This window comes from Palaemon carinicauda, chromosome 6 (genome assembly GCF_036898095.1).
Source record: "Palaemon carinicauda isolate YSFRI2023 chromosome 6, ASM3689809v2, whole genome shotgun sequence".
In the NCBI taxonomy this organism is placed as follows: domain Eukaryota; kingdom Metazoa; phylum Arthropoda; class Malacostraca; order Decapoda; family Palaemonidae; genus Palaemon; species Palaemon carinicauda.
The window spans coordinates 144,235,746-144,260,576 of NC_090730.1; the positions used below are offsets into that span (position 1 = coordinate 144,235,746).

At 43.1% G+C, this 24,831-nt stretch overlaps 1 protein-coding gene across 4 annotated transcripts in view; it reads right to left on the reverse strand.

Annotated features, from left to right (window-relative positions):
- BBS4 (Bardet-Biedl syndrome 4) overlaps positions 1-24,831 on the reverse strand; it is a 224,305-nt gene that overhangs the window by 19,894 nt on the left and 179,580 nt on the right. For all 4 annotated transcript variants that reach the window (XM_068375477.1, XM_068375480.1, XM_068375478.1 and 1 more), the window contains 2 exons: positions 15,505-15,588; positions 10,393-10,539 (listed from right to left, as the gene is read on the reverse strand). In XM_068375477.1, the coding sequence (XP_068231578.1) occupies positions 10,393-10,539; positions 15,505-15,588 (231 nt within the window). The remainder of the gene's footprint in view (positions 1-10,392; positions 10,540-15,504; positions 15,589-24,831) is intronic.

A 24,831-nucleotide genomic window follows, 5' to 3' on the forward strand; every position in this document is an offset into this window, starting at 1 on the left:
TAGGGGTGTAGATAGCTATGAGACGTGTCAAGAATACGTCCTCTGATATTACGCGATATCCCTTTTTAAATTTTAAGGGATACTGTATTCGCTCCAGGAGTTAGAATTCTGGATACATTTGGTAAATTCTCTGGGATATATCACTGTAGTCAAATATACCTAGGAAGCTACTAATGAAGGAACTTCCATCAGGACGACATGGCTACCTCACCCAAAAATAGATTTTTCGCTTTGCTCAAAATCCGTTTTTTAGTTTAATGAAAGATTGAAAAAAACAAATCAGACAATAGCTAGGTTAAGTAAAATTTGGAGATTAAATCACCCTAAATTACATATAAAAATCAGGCTACATATCAGTTTAGTGAGATCGGTGTTACTCTATGAACAATGGAGTCGTGGTATAACAATGAAACGATATCCAACAGATTTTGTAGATTTGAGAACAAACCCCTCAAAAGAATATTGGGAGTTAAATAGCAGGATAGGATTAGACATGAAACTACTGTATAAGAAAGATTACTTGAGTGCCACATGTGGATGAGATCTTGGTGAGGGGTATATGATGTGGATGAGATCATGGTGAGGGGTAGATAAAGATGATTTGGGCATGCTCTTTGCACTACCCAAGAGAGATTGGTTCACCAAACTTTCAATGGGGCTCCACAAGGCACTAGAGTTAGAAGCCCCAGGCCTACATGGCTGAGGACTATGAAACATGCAATAGGAGATAATGAATGGAGAAGAATTGTTGTTCCAACACAGAGTACTTACCTTGAACTACTTTTTTAGGAGAGTCTGGGATCTCTCTATCACCTACCAAGAATTTTACGTACTTGCCCCCCTCTCCGCTGCCTCTCAAGGGCGTTCCAGGGCGTAAGGATACTCGCCCAGGTGCGACCCAGGTCACATGCGTGGCCATGCTTGATAACCAGTAAGCTTCTGGTTGCGGCGTAGATAACATCTCGCCGCTCTCTCTCTCTCGCTTATCCCGGCCGTTCACCTTGTGTTCCCACGTGTTACTTTGTGTTCTCATCCCTTGTCCCACGTGTTACTTTGTGTTCTCATCCCTTGTCCCACGTGTTCCCGTGTGTCCCTTTCCCTTGTGTCACACGTGTTCCCGTTGTGTTCCTCACCTTTCCCTTGTGTCCTTATGTCGTTTGTGTTCGCTTTTGCCATGGAACCTCAGCATCGCTGTCCCGGGCCTCAAGCTGGTAAGTCTTGGGGGGCATGGCTCTCGCCGCCCGGGGTCGACCCGCACACCCTGTGCTCCTCGTCTCGGGGGAAGAGGTGTTCCCTGGAATCAAAGTGCCCGGAGTGTGAGTCTTGGCTGGAGCTCCAATGGGCTCTTTTCACCAAGAAAAAGAAGGCTTCTAAGAGGTCGCCTAAGAAGTCAGGCCTTTCCTCGCCGGTGACGTCGCCCTTGGTCCTGTCGGAGAGGTTCTTCTTCGCCTTCGCCTACCCAGGGTAGGCTAGGTAAGTCCGTTTCGGGGAAGTGGCCCATTGCTGTTCCCCACGAGTCTAATGTGGGGGATTCTGTGTTGAAGGGGTCTATGCAGACAAGTGAGGGGTATGCTAAAGTGGTGGGAGTGTGTGCTTTAGACGAAGGCCTGGTGACCGCAGGACCCGTCATAAGTGTGGATCCGGGGTCGGGATGGGGGCGTTTCAGCGCCCATCCCCACGCCCGTAAAGTGCTTTTCAGGTGCAGCGTCTTCCGGGGGTGGCCAGGGGATTGGTAAGCGACCCACGGGCGTTTCGGACCCCGACTCCATCGTTTAGAGGGCCCCGAGGACGCCCTTCAGGTCCCCCTTGAGGTTGAAGGAGGACATCGAAGGTTCGACGGTCGTCCCATCACCCGTTCACCCCCGGCACCATCGGCCACGCTCCCGCCGGACTTCATGGAGCCAGTAAGCCTGAGTTCCAGACCCAGGACCCGCAGGAGGCTCGTGGTAGAGTCGGTAGTTTCAGACTCCTCGTACTCCGATGACTTCTCCAACGACTCCTATTCGTCGGATGGTTACAGCGATCGAGACTCTAGGAGGAGGAGATCGAGCCCACGCGACATTCCGCCCAGGAAGAGGGCGAGGTCATCGCTGAGGAAAAGGTATGTCACGGTGGTACGACATCGTAGGGAATCCAGCAGATCGGTTGCCGCTCCAGTGCCTACCCCGGTGGCTGCTGGAGCCGCCGCTCCCGTTGCCCTGTACAGTGTCTTTTCGGCTCCGCCCGCTCTCCGGTAAGGACAACTTTTTAGCAGCAAGCTATCGACCTATTGCATTGACTTCGTATTTATGTAAAATCATGGAGAAGATGGTCATTGTAAGGTTGATGTGGTACCTTGAAAAGAAGGGTATTTTATCACCGATTCAATGTGGATTCAGAAAAATGCACTCAACAACTGGTGTGTTAATAAGACTTGAGTCCTCTATTTGTGAAGCCTTTGTTTCCAAAAAGCATCATGTGACAGTTTTTTTCGACCTTGAAAAGGCTTATGATACCACATGGAGATATGGTATACTTAAAACAATTCATGAACTAGGATTAAAAGGAGAACTACCACTATTTATTCAGTCATTTCTTTCGCGTAGAGTTTTTCAAGTGAGAGTGGGGGAAACTATCAGAGAGTAAGTGTTAGGAAGGAGTTTCTCAGGGGAGTGTACTGAGTGTAACCCTGTTTGCACTAGCAATTAATGGGATATCTTCAGTCGTTCCCCAGGATGTTCTCTCAACATTATTTGTGGATGATCTCTCAATATCATTTGCTGGCACTAGAATGGCAATAGTTGAGAGAAAAATCCAATTCTCTATTGATAAAATTATCCAATGGGCTGACATGAATGGATTTAAGTTCTCGACAAGTAAAACTACCATTGTCCATTTTTGTCGTATCCGGGGAGTACATCCAGACCCGGATATATACATTAACCCTTTTACCCCCAAAGGACGTACTGGTACGTTTCACAAAAGCCATCCCTTTACCCCCATGGACGTACCGATACGTCCTTGCAAAAAAATGCTATAAAAATTAGTTTTTCATATTTTTTGATAATTTTTTGAGAAAATTCAGGCATTTTCCAAGAGAATGAGACCAACCTGACCTCTCTATGACAAAAATTAAGGCTGTTAGAGCAATTTAAAGAAAATATACTGCAAAATGTGCTGGGAAAAAAAATAACCCCATGGGGGTTAAGGGTTGGAAATTTCCAAATACCCCGGGGGTAAAAGGGTTAAAGGTCAACGGATACCATGTGCAAGTGAAGCTAAATTTTTAGGTTTGATATTTGATTGTAGGCTTACATGGGTTTCTCACTTAAAAGCGTTAAAAGCTAAATGTGTTGAAGCTCTGAATATCTTGAAAGTATTGTCCCATACATCATGGGGGGCAGACCGCAATACTATTTTAAAATTATACAAGGCCTTGATTTTTTCCAAAATTAGTTATGGATGTGAAATATATTCTTCAGCCACCCCAAGCCGGTTAAAAATATTAGACTTGATACATCATGCAGGTATTAGATTGTCTACAGGAGCTTTTAAAACCTCGCCTATCCCAAGTCTCCTTGTTGATGCTGGAGAGTTACCTCTAGACCTTTACCGTATGTCTTCCATTATTCGGTAATGGTTTAGATTGCAAAGACTCCCTAACTCTCTCTAGCCTTTCAGACTGCAAGCCTTGTAAGACATGCATCATACTTTGAGTTGCACCCAAAATCTCCTCAACCTTATGGCTTTCTGGTGAAACGATTATTAAATAGTCTGGATATAATTAGAATTAAGGTACTTCCATTCAAGGTATCATCAATGCCTCCATGGAAGTTACCAGAGATATCTTTTTGTAAATATTTTATTGGAGATAAGAAGAATATGTCAAACCTAGAAGCCAGGTCTCTTTTTAATGAACATGTTAAAGAACATAGAGGATCAACTTATCTATACTGATGGCTCCAAATCTGATGCTGGCATTGGATTTGGAGTACATAGTAATGGTTTTAATTGTAGAGGTGCACTTCCTCTGAGCACTTCCTCTGACCACTTCCATATTTACTGCCGAACTGTATGGCATATTAACCGCTATTGAGAAAATAGCGTTGGAGAAGGAGGGTAATTTTACAATTTTTAGTGATGCAAGGAGTGTCCCTCAAGCTATAGAAGTTTTTAATTCTAATAACCCTCTAGTTTTAAAGATTTTAGAATGGCTTTTTATTATTGGACGGAGAGGTATAACAGTTCAATTTTGTTGGGTTCCAGCACATGTAGGTGTGTCTGGGAATGAGAAGGCAGATTCACTGGCTAAGAAGGCTGCATCCGAGTTGCTGCCAAGAAGGTATCCCATTCCCTGTAATGATTTCTTACCTGACATCAAGAAATTGGTTTGCAATAAATGGCAACAGCAATGGTTTAGCCTAGATGGGAATAAAATGCGAGAGGTAACAAATGTCATATCTCCTTGGAGGTATAATATGATGCCCGAAAATGGGAGACGTCTCTTTGTCGTCTCCGTATTAGTCACACTCGGATGACACACTAGTTTCTGCTGAAGGGTCAACACCAACCGTATTGTGACGACTGTTTAGTACCTCTAACAGTGAGGCCTTTGTTGACCGAATGCCCCAATTATAACAACTATAGGAATAGATATTTGTTTGAGGCTCGAGGTGAGGGTGGCAGGTGGAAATGATGTGTCCTACTATGCAAGTGGCATTTTTAGATTTATTTCAGAAGCAGGTCTACTGAAAACTATTTAACTTTTATGGCATTCAACTTTTATGATTTTAATTGAGTACTCTTTTATTTTTTATTTTATTTTATTCTTATTTTTGTATACATAAATTAAATGTTACCGACGTCAATGACCTTAGATGTCAGGATGCCTGAAAACTTTAAATCAATCAATCAATCAATCCGCCCGCTCGTCGAGGGCAGCCGTTGGCGCACACGTTGCTGCCACGGCATAGTAATTCGGCGGCTCCACCCTTGTGCGGAGAAATCCCGCGGGTTCGGCATAGTAACGTTACTCAAGACTCTTTGGTCACAGCGGTCCCAGCCAAGTTTTGGGATTCGCCGCTGCCACGACCATCATCCAGCGCCATCCGGGTGAGGCCGGGAGGGGGTAGACCCATGACGGCTACCTCCGCCCCGACGGCTCTACCCGTGACGGAGGCGCCCACTCCATCATCCTACCAGGAGGAATGGGATGCCTCCATGCCCACGGATCCCTCCGCGTTCGAGGAACCTGCCGATGCGGAGGTACGGGTAGTGGACGGTTTAATTGACTCGGATGAGTGTTCGGTGGAGGAGGTCCCGTCCTACCGTAAGGTGCTTGCTCTCATCCGACGACACCATAGGTTGGACGAACCTCAACCAACGGCTGCGCGAACTCGGCTCTCGGGTCTGGGCAGGATAGTGGAGGATCCTGTGCAGAAGAAGCCTTCCTTGACCTTGCCTTTAGCCCCCGATGTTGTCATGGGAATGGAAAACGTAGACCTGTACGTCTCAGCCCCGGAGAATTCCTTGAGATCACAGGGCTCAGGCAACCTACCAGGTCTCAAGACCCAGAGGAAGTTCTACGTGCCGGACGGTCACCATTCAGGGCCCTGCACGGTAGAAGAAGTGGTCGTTACACTGAACCAAGGCAACTCGGATGAACGTAGCCTTAGCGCGCCGGTGGTCTTCTCTCCAGCGGAGGCCGCCATGATGGAGGTCATCGCTCAGAACTTCGTGAACGTCACCTCTTGGCTGGATTGGTGGGCCTGTACACTGGCAGACTTTCAGATCTCATACGACCTCACAGTGCCAGACAATCAGGCCCTTCTGAAAGAATTGATCCGCTCAGGGGGCAAAGCCATGAAATTTTTGACACACCAGTCCCTTACCCAGACAGCCAACTGGGTTTTGAGGAGAAGGGACACTATCCTAAACAGACTTATTCGCAGACTCCCCGAGCGAGAGGCAAAGTTCCTTAGAAACTCTCCCATCTGGGCCAAGACGGTGTTCCCTCTCCAGACAGTATCAGAGACGATGGAGAGAGTCAGCAGAGCCCAGGCAGCAGTTGCCAAGGCCGCCCGTTGCGAGGAGACCTTCGGCGGACGGGGCCTACCCGCATCCGCCCCCAGCTAGGCAAGGAGCATCCACCTCTTCATGGCACCAGCCTCCGTGGCCCTCCAGGGGGAGTGGTGCTCAACCCCAAACCTCCTATAGACCTAAGTTCTCTGGGTCAAGGAGAAGCAGGTCAAACCGCCTTCCTAGAAGGATAGGGAGAGAGGCCCCCTACACCTTCCCACGCCCCTGGTGGGGGGATGCCTCAAACAGTTTCGGCAAGCATGGCAGGACAACGGGGCGGACCCATGGACGGTTACTGTTCTCAGGGAGGGATACAGGATTCCCTTCCTGTCAGAGCCGGCCCCGTTGATCCCCGATCACCGAGGGGTATGGTTAGCTCCCAACTACTCGGAGAAGAAGGCAGCTTTACAGACAGAGGTGGAAGTTATGCTGGAGAAAAGAGCCCTGCAACTCGTGCACGAGCCGTCGCCAGGATTCTACAGCAGACTCTTCCTGGTGGAGAAAGCGACAGGAGGTTGGAGACCAGTAATCGACCTCTCGGCATTGAACAAATTCATCAAGAAGACGTCCTTCAAGATGGACACACCGAAGTCGGTTCTGGCATCCGTGAGAGAAGGGGATTTCATGATGTCCCTGGATCTCAAGGATGCCTACTTCCAGGTTCCCGTTCACCCCTCCAGCCGGAAGTTTCTCAGGGTAAAGTGGGGCCCCCAGACTTTTCAATTCAGGACCCTTTGCTTCGGTCTGTCGACAGCCCCTTAAGTCTTCACGAGAGTCTTCGCCCTGGTCTCGACCTGGGCACACAAGCAAGGCATCATACTGATAAGGTACCTCGATGACTGGTTGTTGCTTTCAGCCTCAGAGGTAATCTTGAAAGAACAAGGGAGTCAACTAATCAATTTCTGCAAAGAACTCGGGATAACCATCAATCTCTGGAAATCCCATCTGGTTCCCACCACCAGGATGACTTACCTGGGGATGGTGTTAGATTCCCGGTTGGTGAGAGCCTTCCCGTCCCAGGAGAGACTAGACAACCTGTACCAGGTGATCCGCCCGTTCCTGGCCGGTGCCCCAAGGAAGGCCAAGGATTGGCAGAGATTAGTAGGTCACCTGGTCTCGTTAGAGAAGTTGGTTCCGCAGGGCAGGCTCAAACTTGGACTGGTTCAGTGGAACCTGAAGGACCTCTGGTCAATGGGAAGCTCCCCACAGAAGATAATCCCGATGTCACTTCCCTACAAAGAAGCTCTCCTCTCGTGGTCCGACAGGAGGAATACGTTGAAAGGGATTCCATTCGGCTCCCCTCCCCCGAAGATGCTGCTCTTCACGGACGCATCGAAGGAAGGGTGGGGAGCGCATCTCCTCGAGGAAACAGCAGAGGGGAAATGGTCAGTGGAGGAAAATGCCCGGCACATCAATCTTCTGGAGCTCGTGGCAGTGCAGAGGGCATTGATAAGCTTCGTCCGCCTCGTTCAGGGGAACTCGGTAGCCTTCATGAGCGACAACGCCACGGTAGTAGCGTACATCAAGAAACAAGGAGGGCTAAGATCAAGGGATTTGTGCGATCTCACAGCTCGGGTCCTAGAATGGGCCGAAAGAAACGACATTCATCTATCGGCCAGATTCATCCCCAGAAAGAGGAACGTCCTGGTGGACGGGCTAAGCAGGAAAGGCCAAATAGTGGGTTCAGAGTGGTCCCTTCACCCCCAAGTGGCACAGGAAGTCCTCCGTCATTGGGGCTCCCCAGTGATAGACTTGTTCGCCACAATACTAAACGTGAAGCTCCCCATGTTCTGCTCCCCGATACCGGATCCGACAGCAGCCTTCGAAGACGCCTTCCAGCACTCTTGGGACAACCTCGACGAATACGCCTTTCCCCTTCGGGATGATCAGACAGGTGCTCAACAGGTTAAGACAGTCAAAGTCCACAGAGATGACTTTGGTAGCGCCCTGGTGGCCGGAGAGGGAGTGGTTCGTGGATCTGCAGGATCTAGCCATTCTCCCGTCGTGGCCCTTACCATTAAGAGGAGACCTGTTAAGTCAACCACACTTCCAAAAGGTGCACGAAAACCCTCAGGGGATGAAGCTACACGCGTGGAGGTTATCAAGCTGTTGCTAAGGAAGGAAGGGTTCTCGGACAAAACAGCGGATAGGATGTCGGGGTACTGCGGAGGTCCTCTTGTGTTGTGTACCAAGCTAAATGGGCAATCTTTGTCAAATGGTGTGCCACTCAGAACCTTCAGCTCTTGGACGTTTCGGTCCACAACATCACAGACTTCCTGGTACACTTGAGGGATGATCTAGGGGTCTCCATCCCAGCCATCAAAGGGGTTCGAGCAGCGTTAGGACAGGTGTTCCAGCTTAAGGGCATCAATCTAGGGACCTCGCGTCACATCTCGATGCTCATCAGGAGTTTTGGGCAAACTTGTGATCCCGCAACTCAGGGGTTCTCCAGTGGGATGTGGCCAAAGTCCTCAAGGTCCTTTCACGGCCTCCCTACAAACCTCTTAAGGATGCTTTAGACAAAGATCTCGCCCTCAAAGCCATCTTCCTACTAGGCCTGGCCTTTTGCTGAGCTCCACGGCCTGTCTTTCGTGGTATCCCACTCAAAAGGGTGGAAGGACATGACTAAGTTCTTGCCGGAGTTCGTATCAAAGACCCAGAACCTTGCAATTGCGGACCCGAGCTTCGAAGAGTTCTCAATTCCGGCTATTCCGCGCTTGGACAACCCTAGTGACCTGCTCTTGTGTCCCATAAGGACCATCAGGAAGTACCTTTGTAGGACGGCCAAACTCAGACCGGTGGTGAAGAGTTTGTTTGTGTACACAGGCTCGGTCAAAAAGGCAGTTTCCAAAAACACCATATCCTTCTGGCTGAGACAGGTTATAGAGGGCCTATGAGAGTGAGGGCTCCATGGTGCCTGGTACCCCCAAGACCTCATGATATTAGAGCTCTTAGCACGTCCTTAGCGTTTGGCACCAACATGGCGGTAGGCCAAATCTTACGGGCGGGCACTTGGGCTAGGCAGTCCACCTTTACAGCCCACTACCTCAAGGACTATACGAGGAAGTCCTTGGATGCCTTCTCCATCGGGCCAGTCATTGCGGCCATGCAACAAGTTTAGTAGTTTGGGCCCCGGGTTAGCTGTGGGAAGTAATCTTAAGCGACAAGTTCCTCCTTACTTCCTTGCTAACCTCTATCCTTTTCCCGAGACCCCACCCTTTTTCCCCGTCCCTACATGAGAGATGGGATGTTAGAACACATCAAGTATGGATTTTGAATAAAAGGTGAGTTGTACATAAGGTAGACTTTTGCGTGCTTTCCCCTACTCTCCTGCCTCTCCCTGGGAGTCCCAGACCTAGCCCCCTATCTAGTTCAAGGGCCCCAGCAAGTCTCGAACAGTTCAATCTGTAAGCTACTCCTCCTCCTAAATTATAAGTCTCCTAAGAAAGTAGTTCGAGGTAAGTACTCTGTGTTGGAACAAATCACAAATTTTAAGTAATTTGTATTTTTCCTAACAGTACTTACCTCGAACTACTTTCGGGTAATGGCCCTCCCATCCTGCCCCGAGTATCTTCTGGAGTTCGAGTAAGACTTAAAACATAAGCTTACTGGTTATCAAGCATGGCCATGCGCGCGACCTGAGTCGCACCTGGGTGAGTATCCTTACGCCCTGGAACGCCCTTGAGAGGCAGCGGAGAGGGGGGCAACTATGCAAAATTCTTGGTCAGTGATTGAGAGATCCCAGACTCTCCTAAGAAAGTAGTTCGAGGAAAGTACTGTTAGGAAAAATACAAATTACTTAAAATTTTTGATATTTAAAAGCTCAAAATAGAGATGACTGGCAAAATCTAACCGAGTCCCTATGCGTCAATAGGCATGGGAGGAGATGATGATGAACTGACAAATTTTGTTAAGTTTTATTTACTATTTTAAACCAGGTACTGTATACACTAAATAATAAAATGTGAACAATGACAGATTGCTGATGGAGTGCACGCCTATGAATTTTAATCTAGCAATTGCAGACAAATTCTAGATAATATTTAACTAATAAATAAAATTTGGCCGGTGGGTGCCAGTTAATCAGACTGGCTGATGTATCAGGTGCTTGTTAAAAGGACTTTTACTGCAATTATTAAAAAATACTAATGTATTTTAAATTTTGTAAGCAATAACATTTGAAAAAATAATTTAAACTAATGAAAATCTTAAACTACATAAAGAAGTAAAATCAGCACTACCATACATGCAAAGGAAAAAGAAATGAGAAAAATAATAATGAATGAACTTTAAATACAAAAAGTATATTGCAATTAACAAAAGTTAAATAATTACCTTTTCAGCATCCTTTGCAGCTATTAACTTCTCAGCTGGCAAAACCGTTTCATCTTCAGCTTCAAGCATAGTTCTACCTGAACGTTTTTGAAAGACACTGCCACTGACTCCCAAAATTGCTGCCAGTTTAGCACCTATTTCCATTACCTGATGATAAAAAGCCATAAGAGTTATTAATCATTATTTCAAAATTCAATTTTCATTTCAACTGTACTATATCCCTTTGGAAATTATCAACAAATGAATCTAAAATATCTCTGCAGTGATGGTCCTCTAATCGAGATGTTTGATCATGTGTTAACTGTTTTAGTTACCGAGTCATCTGGTCCATGATGTCATAATTTCATGAGATACAAATAAAATCTTCAAGTCGATTGGAATGCCATTACGAATAATCTTTTGCATTTAAACTGGTCACTGTTGTATAAACATTATTAGCCAATTGTTCTTTTAACTTTTGGGTGTAGATCGTCAGTATCCAGGACAAAGCCTAGTTCAATGATGATTGTAAGCATCCTTATACAGTAATTCCTCGTCCTATCGCCATTCCCCTATTGCGCCCTCAGTACTATACATCCCATAATGGTTAATTTATCATATGTAAATCTATATTGCAGACTCCTTATTATATCACTGGTTTCTGTGGACTGATGGGTATATATATTTTTTAATATTTCAATTATTTTTTAGCTAAAATGTCACTTTTGGACTTGGAAATATTTACAGTAAATGAATAATGTAAATACTGTACAGTGAAGTACTGTATTGCATTATATACCACATTAAATAAAATATATCAAAAGAAAATTCAGTGTACCGAAGGTGATACCAAGAATCGCGCAACTGTTGGAAAATGAAACTCTGGAGGCGTGCAGGTATGTCTTATTTTGCTCAGAAGATTTTGTAAATGGCACACAATTGGCCAGTAGAGGAGACATGACCAATCAGAGCATGTTCAATATTCTGAGCACTAAATGGGTGTAAAACTGCAAGATCACCCTTACACTAACTCTAGCATTCTGTACATCACATTGTCCTATTTTGTCTTACGCATATGTATGTAACATCGCTTCGCATCATTATCTTTTTTTTTATAGTTTTGAGAAAAATTATGAATTGCTTTTAAGCCCTACGATGCCAGTCAAAGATCCTGCACCTTCTAAGACTTCTGGTAGTGAACCCAAATGCCACAAGATGCTCACTATAGCAGAAAAGATACAAAGGATGGGAGAAGCCACAAGGACGTACAGTAGGTTGCCACTACAGCATCAATATTAATCTACCATTTCTATACCAAGATGTACAAAAAGAATAGGCAAATGTCACTTTTAACATTTTCTTTTAACACAACAGCAAAAAGGGGGTTAAATTCCTGCAATAAGGCTATTATTATTATTATTATTATTATTATTACTTGCTAAGCTACAACCCTAGTTAGAAAAGTAGGATGCTATAAGCCCAAGGTCTTCAACAGGGAAAATAGCTCAGTGAGGAAAGGAAATAAGTAAATAAACTACAAGAGAAGTAATGAACAATATAAAATACTTCAAGTACAGTAACAACATTAAAACAGTTCTTTCATATATAGACTATAAAAACTTGAAAAAAAGCAAGAAAAATAAGAAAGAAAAGATAAAAACTTGAAAAAAAGCAAGAAAAATAAGAAAGAAAAGTGTGCCTGTGTACCCTCAAGCAAGAGAACTCTACCCCAAGATAGCAGAAGACTATGGTACAGGCTATGGCACTATCCAGGAATATAGAACATTGGTTTGATTTTGGAGTGTCCTCCCAGAAGAGCTGCTTACCATACCTAAAGAATCTCTTCTACCCTTACCAAAAGGAAAGTAGCCACTGAACAATTATAGTGAAGTAGCTAACCTCTTTAGAGAGAATTGTTTAGTAATCTCAGTGTTGTCGAATCTATGAGGACAGGAGAACCTGGAAAGAATAGGCCAGACTAGTCGGTGTATGCACAAGCAAAGAAAAATGATCCATAACAAGAGATATGAATCCAATGTAGTACTGTCTAGCCAGTCAAAGGAGCCTATAACTAGCGGTAGTATCTCAATAGGTATTGTAAGGATGGGATCTACATTAGCCCTTTGAATCAGTGACTGTAAGGACATTGCACTGGATACTAACATAATACATGAAAAGGTATGGTAGCTCTACTCCAAGTTTACAGACATCTTCTACCAAAGCAACCGAATTTAATGTCAGCAGGACTAGTTTGATGAATTTTGAGGGCAGTTCAACATTAGGAGTGTGTTCCTGTATTGAGAAACTACCTCTTCTAACAAACCACCTACTGACGAAGGAGGTTACTTACATGAACAAATTTTCAATATGTATGAAACCTGCCTCTTTTTGAAATCTGATACCATTGTGGATTTTCATTATGAAGGATGAGGCCAGAGCCCTAGAACCTGCATAACCAAACATCATATTTAAAAAAAAAAAACTGACATCAGATTGGTTTCACCAATGCTTTATCCCCGAAGTCAAGCTTTACGCAGTTTTCCCTTAAGATAAAATAGTTAATAATATCCAAATACATTACTTGGGTGCTAATTTCTAAAATCTTAAGCAACCTCACTTTTCATTTGTGGATAATGTTTCATATCATAAGATTCTCTTAGCTATTTAATGTTATTGGTGATGTGTCAGCTGAAGCTAATTGGTTGCATCACATTCCAGATGACTGTACATTTCATTCACTTGCAAGCTCGGCTACTAGCTCGTCACAGGTTCAAGTTAGTTGGGTAAATGTTAACTCGTGCTTTTATTACCCCTACAGCTCTTACTATAAAGGAGACCTAAAGATTATATGGATGGTGTGAAGAGTAGATGTATGAATCAGATTTTTACAGCTAGGCAGTTATGCGAGAAATATTTAGCAAAAGGCAAGGAGGAGTATATTGCGTTTATGGATCTGGAGAGCAATGTGAAATATGATGAGGTTACATGGAATTGGTGGAAGGTTGCTGCAAGCAGTGAAGAGTTTGTACATGGGCAGTAAAGTGTGTGTTAGGAAAGGAAATGAAGTGAGCGAGTGGTTTCCAGTGAGAGTGGGGCTGAGATAGGGATGTGTAATGTTGCCATGGTTGTTCAATTTGTTTTTAGTTGGAGTGGTGAGAGAGGATGCTCGGGTGCTTGGTCGAGGATTGAAACTGATAGACAAGAGTGGTCATGAATGGGAGGTAAATCAGTTGTTGTTTGCAGATGATACGGTACTAGTTGCAGACTCAAAGGTGAAGCTTGGTTGAGTAGTGACAGAGTTTGGAAGGGTATGTGAGAGAAGGAAGTTGAGAGTTAATGTGGTTAAGAGTAAGGTTATGAGGAGATGCACGAGAAGGGAGGGTGGTGGGAGGGTCGTGCGAGGTTGAATGGAGAGTTATTTGAGGAAGTAAATCACTTCAAGTACTTGCGGTCTGTTGTTGCAGCAAATGGTGGACTGGATGCAGATGTACGTCAGAGACTGAATGAAGGATGCAAAGTGTTGGGGGCAGTGAAGCGAGTGGTAAAGAATAGACGGTTAGGCCTGAATGTAAAGAGAGTTCTGTATGAGAAAGTGATTGTACCAACTGTGATGTATGGATCGAAGTTGTGGGGAATGAACGTGATGGGTAGACAGAAAGTGGATGTGTTTGAGATGAAGTGTCTGAGGAGTATGGCTGGTGTATCTCGATTAGATTGGGTTAGGAATAAAGTAGTGAGGGTGAGAACGGGTGTAAGAAATGATTTAGCAGCTACATTGGATATGAATGTGGTAGTTGGGTCATGTTGAGAGAATGCAAAATAGCTGTCTGAAAGAGGTGATGAATGCAAGAGTTGAAGGGAGAAGTACAAGAGGAGGGCCAAGGTTTAGGTGGATGGATGGAGTGAAGAAAGCTCTGGGTAATAGGAGGATAGATGTGAGAGAGGCAAGAGAGCATGCCAGAAATAGGAATGAATGGCGAGCAATTGTGACGCAGTTCCGGTAGGCCCTGATGCTTCCTCCGGTCGCCTTGGCGACCACGGAGGTAGCAGCAATAGGGGGTTCAGCACTGAAACTTCATTTAAGAGAAGACTCACTGGCCTTCTGAGATTAACAAAGGAAGTTAAAAAGTTGAGAGCTTTTGAAGTCATCACTATAAAAAGTTACTGGTTAAAACGCTGTACAGTATTAAAAAACAAAGCTGGCATGTCATTATTATCATCATTTCCACTATAAACAATTAGCCTAGTCTTCTCTGAATTTATCCCGGAACTGAAAGCAAGTTTCATTTGTAATTTGAACTTGATAAATACTTTTCCATGAAAGAACCGAGTCATTTGCACTCCTCACAATGTTTATTTAAATCACAGTACTGAACATACGCAGTAATAGCTAACAATTCCAGACGAAAAAATATTGAAATGTACTAAAACATATTACAACAGATGCAACAAAGAGACTGAAATAACAAAGAAGCTGTGGCGTATCTCTGCTCACTTCTTGTCATTAACTGCTAATGTGTCTCATTACTCTACTTGAGGCATGTGTCTATTAAAACAAAAGAGGATGGGAAATTTTTTCAATTTTACGAGTAAATGTTGAGAAACCGAGCTTCTGGAGAATAATCAATATGAACATCAGGGGAGGTTTATAGAAGCAATTAAGAACTATGTACTAAAGATAATCCAAAGTACTACTTTAAAGATTGATAAAAATGAGCTTAAAAAAAAACAATTCAAACAAAATTTCCTAGAGGTAAGAGATGATAGCAAGACAAGGTCTATAAGTTGAATAGGTCATGGAAAAAGACAAAATGAAATAAATACTGTAATATGTATAAGGTACAAAGCAATGCAATTGAGGCCAAAAAGATATTGCAAAGGACCTTTGTTAAAGTAGTGCCTTCATTATGTTGAATACAGCACATGGTAAGCATTACATCATTAGAGAGAGTAACAATTCTATGAAGATACAGGAATTACAATTGCACAGAATATACAGGAATTGCCAATGATTATAAGTGTAAAGAGCTAGTGGTATTATTCTTGAATGCATACTTACATTTTAATAAGAAGAAAATACAATAATGAATCGGGTATCAGAAGATGAAAACAGAAATGAGAATACTACCTTACCTCCGTGTCTAAGTCAGCTCCGGTGGCTTGTCGAAATTTGACCACTCTTGCCTCAAATTCATCTATCATTCTTCTTGCTCCTTCCTATAAATCATAAAGAAAGACAGCTTTCTTAAAACATTTTTTCTTTTTCTACAAACATGTTACTTATAATTATCAGTTTCATGTACACAATTGTCCTAGTGCTTCAGAATTTAAAATAAAGAAAATGCCATTGTCTAGTATCGAGATCCTATACAAGACTGTATCCTGGGGTGTTGAGGATGATTTGTTATTCATGCCGTCTGACCCATCAGCTTTGACAAAAAATTAGGCTGGGAGGTTGGAACTCTAAAATATTTTTTTAAAAATTGACGTTAAAGCACCATCACTTGTAATTAACCATAATCTCAGTTTAGGTTGGAAGAATTGAACTTCTAAACCCCCAGATGGAGAGATTGAGAACTTTTCTACCTGAAAAGTACTTGGAATTGACTTCAAGTATCAAAACCTGTCTTCCAAAATAAGAATAAAAATACTACAGAGATGTATGTATACAGAAATAAAATAATTACAAAGATGTGTGCAAAGCCCCTTGTTCTCACATGAAAGCAGTGACAGTGGGGTAAAGATCGCTTTCACACTGCCTTCACCCATTCACTGCCATCTTGATTCCTCATTCTTCTCTGAGGTACAGGTATTGTGTAGAAAAATCAAAACTACTGTGAGTGGGGAGGTGGATGAGAACTACCATGAATTTCAGGTAAGTATTGAAATAACTTAATTTAGATTGATTTATTTCAATGAAATTTTCTGAAATTCACATGCTGAATACGTACATTTCCCTGGTTAGAGGGACAGTTGTACTCAGTCAAGAAAACCTAAGATAAATTATGACAAGCTTATAAATTTAAACATAACATTTGAAATAACCTTGATACAGTATAAATATATCATGGTTCATTCAACATTTATCCATACTACACTGTTTCAACTGAGGCAACAAACTGATACACTTAGTAAATTGTTCCCACCTTATAATTTCTAAACTAAATGTTCCACAGAAAATTAGTTCCCTTAAAATCACCTCTGCTGCTATTAATCAGCCAAGATACCAAGACATAAAAATCAAACTTGATTTTCCTCAAATAATGTTCAGCAAATATCAAAGCACAATGCCCCGGAGTCGAGTTTAAAACTTTTTCAAGGGTAAATTTCCAGTAAAACAATGTAGTAGTTACTGCCATAATATCAGGAGCTTTTGGATAAGCTTTATCCAAATGCTTAGTAGCAACCACAATAAGAATCTTTAAAACGGATTTTGAGCGAAGCGAAAAATCTATTTTTGGGTGAGATAGCCATGTCGTCCTGATGGAAGGTTCCTATAAGTAGCTTCCAAGGGATATTTGAACTACAGTGATATTCCCAGAGAATTCACCTTAAGGCCTCCAGAATTCTAACTCCTGGCGCGAAGATCCTTAAAATTTCTCTTAAGGATATCGCATAAATCAGGGGACGTATATCTTGATACAACACATAGCAATCTTCACCCCGAATAGCTTTTTCGCCTCGAGGGGGAAGAGTGGCAAATTAGAAGGGGAGCCGTTATCAAGGTTACCCTTCCTCCCATACTACTATTGAGTATCTAGATGGCGCCATATCCAAGATGGTGGTTATTCCTAGTAGTTTCGGGAGGGATCCTGCCAAGGCCTTTTCTATAGAAAAGGAGGGCGGGTCCATTAGGACGACATGGCTATATCACCCAAAAATAGATTTTTGAGCGAATTTTTGGACTCAAGCCATGTTGTCCTGATGGAAGTTTACCAGAGAATTACTAGAAAGTACTGTATCTGTGGATTTTCATAGGTGCCTTAACCCTGGGACAATTTTTCTATGGTCATCTGGACCATTGAGACAAATGACGTTACCGTTATCCATCATTACCACTAATCATAGACAATGTTAGTGCTTCCTACCCCCTGCAGGGAAGAGTCATACTAGACAGTAGAAAAGGGGCCTCAAGGTTAGCATATATTGTATGAACAAACATAAGTATCCACCAGATATACAAACGGTCTCACGATTTGTATATATTGTCGGAACAATATAAGTGTCAACTATATCCATTGTTTGAAAGCATACAATGATATGAGGTTTACTTGAATAAATAATAAAGAGAACTCTGGCATATTTAATGTGCAAATTGCAGGGCAAAATAGGACGCAATTACATTCTAATAGACATTTATTTCAAATAAATGACTAAATGGAATAACGAGTATAACTAATGTAACGTGTTAAAGGAATTATACGTGCAACGTATACAGAAATATTTTTCACTCCCTGAAAGGGAAGAAATGATGAGTGCCACTCTAAAACTGAAAATTTTGATAAATTTTCCCAATATAAATTTTGTAAATGTTGTATACTATCAACACTGTGTACTATGTACTATGTACACACGGCACAAGTGTTATCTGTATAATTCCACACCTGAGATTTTGAACAGTTAGTGTCACCATGGTGACACTCACTTAAAAGCTATCGCACTGGAAGTGTCAACACCTTTTCACCCTAATTGATAATCCCAATCAATTAACTGTTCATCACAGCACTAGACGACAGGTTTTAATACACTACCTGCCGCCACCACATAATGCTTCAGTTCATGGACTTGCTTAGCGTAGTGCTTGTAGAACACTCTGGATGATTTCCATCCAGTATATGAACGAAGACGCTCAAAGTACATATACTGAAAAAAGTTCAATGATGAAGCAATTTTCCTCGGATCATGACCTGCAGGTGTACTGTCTGGATCCGATCTGCAAATGAAGTAGGTGAGCTTCGCCCTCAGTTGTTTTAGGGATAAGTTTGATCCTGAGGTTTCTCCTTTGAAGAGCTGTCCTCCCCTGAAGTCTGAAGTTCTACAAAGATAGACCTTTAGACACTCTACTGGACATAGAGAGACATCTTCCTTCAGAGGGCAGATTCTCCAGGGACCCCATCTTTTAGTGGGTAGCTCGTTCTTAGCGAGAAAAGCTGGATCAGGAAAGAGATTCAGTTCTCCCACTTCTGTTAACTGAATGTAGCCCTCATTTCTTGATAGGGCTACTATTTCACTAACTCTAGCCCATGAGGCTATAGCAAACAGGAAAATAACCTTCTGGGTTAGATCCTTGAGAGAACAATCTTCATTGTTCACAGATGAAGCATAATGTAGGACCTTGTCCAAAGACTGTGAAATGGTCTTCAGAGGAGCTGCAGGCCTAAGTCTACCGCATGCCTTCAGGATCTTGTTAAATATTTTGTTCGTCAGATCCACTTGAAAAGCATATAGAAGAGGTCTAGTCAAGGCTGAAAAAAGTGGGTTGCTTTTGTTAAAGCAAAAGGACCGAAAGAAATTTCAACAGACTTCTGTCTGTCGTTCTTTATCCACCTTCATTATCAAGGTCTGTCAGCTAACACGATAACTATCGTGTTAGCTGCCAGACCTTGATAATGAAGGTGGATAAAGAACGACAGACAGAAGTCTGTTGAAATTTCTTTCGGTCCTTTTGCTTTAACAAAAGCAACCCACTTTTTCCAAGATGATTCATATTGTCTTCTAGTTGACTTAGACTTGTATTCTTCTAAGAAGTCTATACTGCCTTTTGAGATCCCAAATCTTTTCTTAACCGCTAGGGCGAGAAATTCATGAAATGAAGGTTTTGGGTTCTGTGTGATGAATCGAAGACAGTGAACTTCTGAACCCGTTGAGATAGTGCTGGGTTCGGTACAGGGGCCAGCCTCAGCCTCAGTTCCCTCACTAGAGGGAACCAGTTGCTCTTGGGATATTTGGGAGCTACTATAGCTGCCGTTCCTTGGAAGGATCTCAGCATGTTGAGGACCTTCAGCAGGAGATTGAATGGAAGGAACAGGAAATTCCGGGTCCATCCGTTCCAAACTAGGGACATGGCGTCCGTTATCTCCTCTAGAGGGTCCTCGTATGGGGGCTACATATCGAGGTAGTTTCTTGATGACGCTCGTCACAAAGAGGTCAATCTACAGTTCCGGGACTTGTTCCAAGATGGAAGAGAATGAGTCTGCGTCTGTGGACCATTCTGACTCTATCGGCTTGAGCCTGAGTAGAGCATCCGCTGTCACAATGCGGATCATTTGTAAGTAAACTGCTGATAGGTGCCATCTCTTTAGGCAAGGGATGGCTAATATCACATGGATTATATGGGACGATCTCGAGCCTTGTCGGTTCAGACATCTCACTATTACTTCGCTGTCTAAGATCAGCCTGATGAGGGCTGATCTGCGTGGGGAGAGTTTTCCCAACATCAAAAGGACTGCCATGGTTTCCAAAATGTTGATGAGAAGGGCCTCGAACAGAGATGACCAAGTCCCTCGGACTTTCCCTTGATGGGAGTGAAATCCCCATTCTTCCATTGAGGCATCCATGTGGATGATCATCGATGGTAGAGGTGGTTGCAAGGGCAAGGTCCTCATTAGGCTCTTGGCCTTCGACCATGGGTTGAGAAGTGATCAAAGTAAGGCCGATATCGGTCATTTTAGATCTCTTTGAGCGTTTGATACGTATCTTCTCCAGACTCCTGACGTATCTTTCAGCTGTGCTCTTAGCACTGGGTCTGTCGCTGCTTCGAACTGGAGAGAGTTCAGTGCTCTTTCCTGTTAGCGTCTAAAAATCCTGTCGGATTACAGTAGTCTCTTGACCGACCCTGCGATCTCCTTCTTCTTCCCTACGGGAAAGTAAAGACAATGTGACCTCAGGTTCCAATGGTTTTCCAGCCATTGAAACCTTTGAGCTGGAGAGAGTCGAGACTTCTTGAAGTTGATTTTGCATCCCAGATGTTCCAGGAACTCGGTTACTTCTTTGGATGCTTGCAGACCAGCCGTTTCGGGTGCTGCTCGCACCAGCCAGTCGTCCAGGTACTTTGTTACCTGAACAGTTTCTAGGTGTGGTTGTTGCACGACCGCGTCTGCCCATTTCGTGAAGATACTTGGGACTATGTTTAGTCCGAAGAGTATGGCTCATAGAACATACTTTATCTTCTGTAACTTGGATCCTAGGTAAGGGGAGAAGGGGCAACTGACTAGAAGATGCCAATAGGCATTTGTCAGGTCTATCGAGACTGTGAACGCCCCTTTATATAATAGGGTCCTTATGTGTAGAAGGATTAACATCCTGAACTTGCTGTTTCTTATGAACTTGTTGAGTGGCGACAAGTCCAGAATGACTCTGAGTTTTCTTGAGTCCTTCTTGGGAACACAAAACAGCCTTCCCTGGAATTTGATGGACTTTCCTTTCCTTATAACCTGTATGCTCCAGAGCTATAGGGTATACTCTTCTAATACGGGGTTGGAGTGTTGGGAGAGTTGAGGAAATGATGGTGGAAACCTGTCTAGTTTCCATCCTAGTCCAATCTTGATTAGGCCTTGGGCCCAAGGATTGAAGGTCCAACGATCCTGTTGGAGCCTCCCTCCTACCGGAAGTGTCTCCTTGCTTCGTTTGATCAGTGGGTTTACCTCCTCGACCGCCTACCTGGGGCACCGCGGTCAAAGAAACTGGGATGTTGTTGAGCAGGCCGAGGGAAAAGTCTAGACTTCTTCGTCTTCCTTTTAGGTTGGGGACCCACATCTGGGGAAGACTTCCTCTTTGAAGAAATGCTCCATTTCTGGAGAAATTTCCTCTTCTCCGTGATGGCTTTCTCGACTATCTCTTTGACTACTTCGTTTGGAAAGAGGTTTTTACCCCAGATGTTGGAAGATATCAACTTCCTGGGTTCATGTTTCACTGTTGCAGCAGCGAACACGAACTCTCTACAGGCTCTCCTAGCCTTCATAAAAGCATACAGGTCTTTTACTAAGGTGGCCATATGCATTTTGGCCAGGACCATGAGCATATCTGGGGTACTTCGTTGGTCTGCACACATCTCTATGCAGTTTTGTAGGGATAAAGAAGCTGCAAATCTCTCCGTCTCTTGTTCCTTGCACAAGAGAAAATCGGAAAGTTTAGGGAGATTCTCGCTAAACTACCATCCAGCGATGTCCGCGTCCAGTTTCCTTACTGAAAAGGTTAGGTGGACTTCCTTCCATTCTTTCTCCTGCATGGGCAAGGCTAGTGACAGAGGCCTGCACTCCTCAAGTGTAGGGCCTGGTTTGCCTGCCTTCACTGCCTTGGTAACAGATTTAAATGCCTTCCACGTAAAGGGGAATGCTATTGAAGCAGGAGCAAGAAAGGTAGGGTGTTTCTTGCTCAAGGCGGACACTTTCGACACCGAGTAACCCGCCTTTCTCAGGCTACTCGACAAGAGAGCCTGTCCCTTATCGTGGTTGAAAACCATGACTTCCTTCAGTTCTCTCTCTTTTCCTGACGTTGGTTCATGCTTCAGTCGAATGAAGCAATCAGGGAAAGCGTTAAAGCTTGGCCAAAACTGGATTTCGTCTAAAGGGACAGCTCTCATCTTCTCTGAGATGTAGAGTTTGTCGTCCAAAATCGGCATAAGCTCCGCATACAGTACCTCCAGGAATTGGTTTTGGAGCATGTCAGGAAGTCTTGGTCTCTGGGTCACTTGAATGACCCTTGGGAGGCGATGAGTGGAGCTTCACGGAGCTCTCTCTTGAATTTCGCTTCCTTTGTTTCGCCTTGTTTGCGAATGTTCTCCATTAGACCCATAAATTGGGCCAGCATCAGGCTCATTTTGTCTAATAGAGGGGTAGAAGGTGAAGACGTCGAGGGTAATGGCTCCAGGGCCAGCACAGACGGAAGGAATTCCGACACGACATCGTCATCTTCTTCCAGAGGTGCCTTCCTGCCCTCCGTCTCGATGGCAATCTGGACGCAGGGAGGTGCGAATCGTGCTTGGGGCACCACCTTTTCACTACTCGCTTTCGGGAACAGTAAGCCACGCATCCTATCGTTAGGTAGGTATGGTCCCGGAGAGTTCTTCTGGAACCCTCTTACCCATTTGCGTAGTTTTTTACGTGCCGCATCCCTAGACTCCACTGACTTAGGGTCATCAAAACCTTCGGTCACTAAGGTCCGGCAGATATTGCAGACTTGGGGTCCCAATACTGCAGGGATTCGGTAATAATATTGCAGGGGGCATGAGACCTGTATGCTTTATGACCGTAAAAGTACTTACTCCTAAAATTTCAGAAGACTGCATCGCATTTCATATGGGGTTCCTCCTGTAAAGAAAGGAAAACAAAATGAGTATACGATTGTTTATCTCACATGATAAACAATTATGCAATTAATAATTTTTTAATCATTATAGCTTAGGATAGTAAGCTAGAAAGGGATAGGGAAAGACACATACTTGTGTATCCCTCCCAGCCAATTGCTCTAACCTCCCCCCAATATTAAAAATAAAGAGTTTCCTTTATCAGGGCAACTCAAAAGAGAAGGGTTCTAACCTCTAGGGATAGAAGAAGTGTACACTGCCACTGACCCTTCTAAATATTCAATATTGTGGGGTAAGTATTGACTGATTACTAATCAGAGTATTGAAGGAATTCTATCCTTTTAATATAGGTTCGGTCTCAGCAAAAGCCTGTATAAGGGTACACAAGATGTGTTAGAAATTGTCTACTGTATAATAGTACTATAGCTTTCTGTTTGCAGTATATACTATATTGCAAATATACTGTCTATTGTATAATCATATACAGTGGAACCTCTACATACGATTGTCCTAACATACGAATTTTCCAACATACGAAGTAAAATTCGACCAAATTTCTGTCTCGACACCCGAAGTAATGCTCCAATATACGATGTAGATCTTGTTTACGCCGGTAGATGGCAGCACGTACGAGGGACGCCATCGAGCGTCGAGTGCTCTGTTCTCTGTTCTTGTGTGTATCGTGTGGTTGTCCTCTGTTTGGTCTGTTATTAACAGTGCTTCTTTTCTTCCTTTTCTCACATTTCCTTTTTGATTTTACCTATAATCATGGTGCCTAAGAAGCTAAGTTTCAATACAGGTAGTGGTGAGAAAAGGAAGAAGGCAATTCTTTCATTAGAATTGAAGCAAGAAATTATAGAAAAACATGAGACCAGTGAGCATGTGAGTGATATGGCTAAAACAATATGGCCGGAATAGGCCTATGATCTCGACGATCATCAAGCAGAAGGCAGCCATTAAAGCAGATAAACCATCGAAGGGGATCACCATTATTACAAGACATCGTAGCAATACCCTGGAAGAGATAGAACGCCTTTTGTTGATAGGGATAAAGGACAGAGATTATTATTATTATTATTATTATTAAATGCTAAGCTACAACCCTAATTGGAAAAGCAGGATGCTATAAGCCCAGGGGAAATAGCCCAGTGAGGAAAGGAAACAAACAAAAATGAAATATTTTAAGAATAGTAACAACTTTAAAATAAATATTTCCTATATAAACTATAAAAACTAACAAAACAAGAGGAAGAGAAACTAGATAGAATAGTGTGCCCGAGTGTACCCTCAAGCAAGAGAACTCTAACCCAAGACGGTGGAAGACCATGGTACAGAGGCAATTGTTGGCAACGATCATTTGTGAGAAGGGCCAGCGTGATGAACAGAAAGAAAGAAAAAAGTGAAGCAAAGAAAACCAAGATAGCATTAACAAGCTCTTTTAAAAAGGTCTCTCTTTTTCTGTTTCTCTCTAAACATAGCATTAACATGTTCTTAAAATAAAATCTCTCTCTCTCTCTCTCTCTCTCTCTCTCTCTCGTTCTTCTTCACTGTTATAGTGTTAGAGACGTTTATTATTTTTTTCCGAGAGAGAGAGAGAATGAGAAATTAAACAAAAATGTGTTTACAGTACATATGATTTTTAACAGTGTCAACGAGTTGAAAAACAATTAAATGTAACTAAGAAAGTAATAACAGCTAATCTGAATTCCTTTATTAACTAAAACAAATATTGATACAAACACACTTGTATGCATATGCACAAACACACACACACAGGTGCAAGAATTGCTACGCAATAAGAGACAGACGGTCGGGGAGGAGGTAGAAATGGTGACTGCGATAACGTACCGTAACTCGTCACTGAAAGTGATGAAAATTAAAAATCAAAAGAAAAAAAAATGTAAAAAATATGAAATATATAAATAAAAAAAAATAAATAAGCCAAGTTAAATTAAAGTTTCCATAGTGTAAGTTAGGGTACGTTATTGCAGTCACCATCTCTACCTCCTCGCCGATCGTGTCTCCTGCATGTGTGTGTTTGCGCATACGCACACGAGTGTGTTTGTATCAATATTTGTTTTAGTTAATAAAGGAATTCAGATTCGCTGATATTGTTTTTTTAGTTACATTTAATTGTCTTTCAACTCGTTGACGCT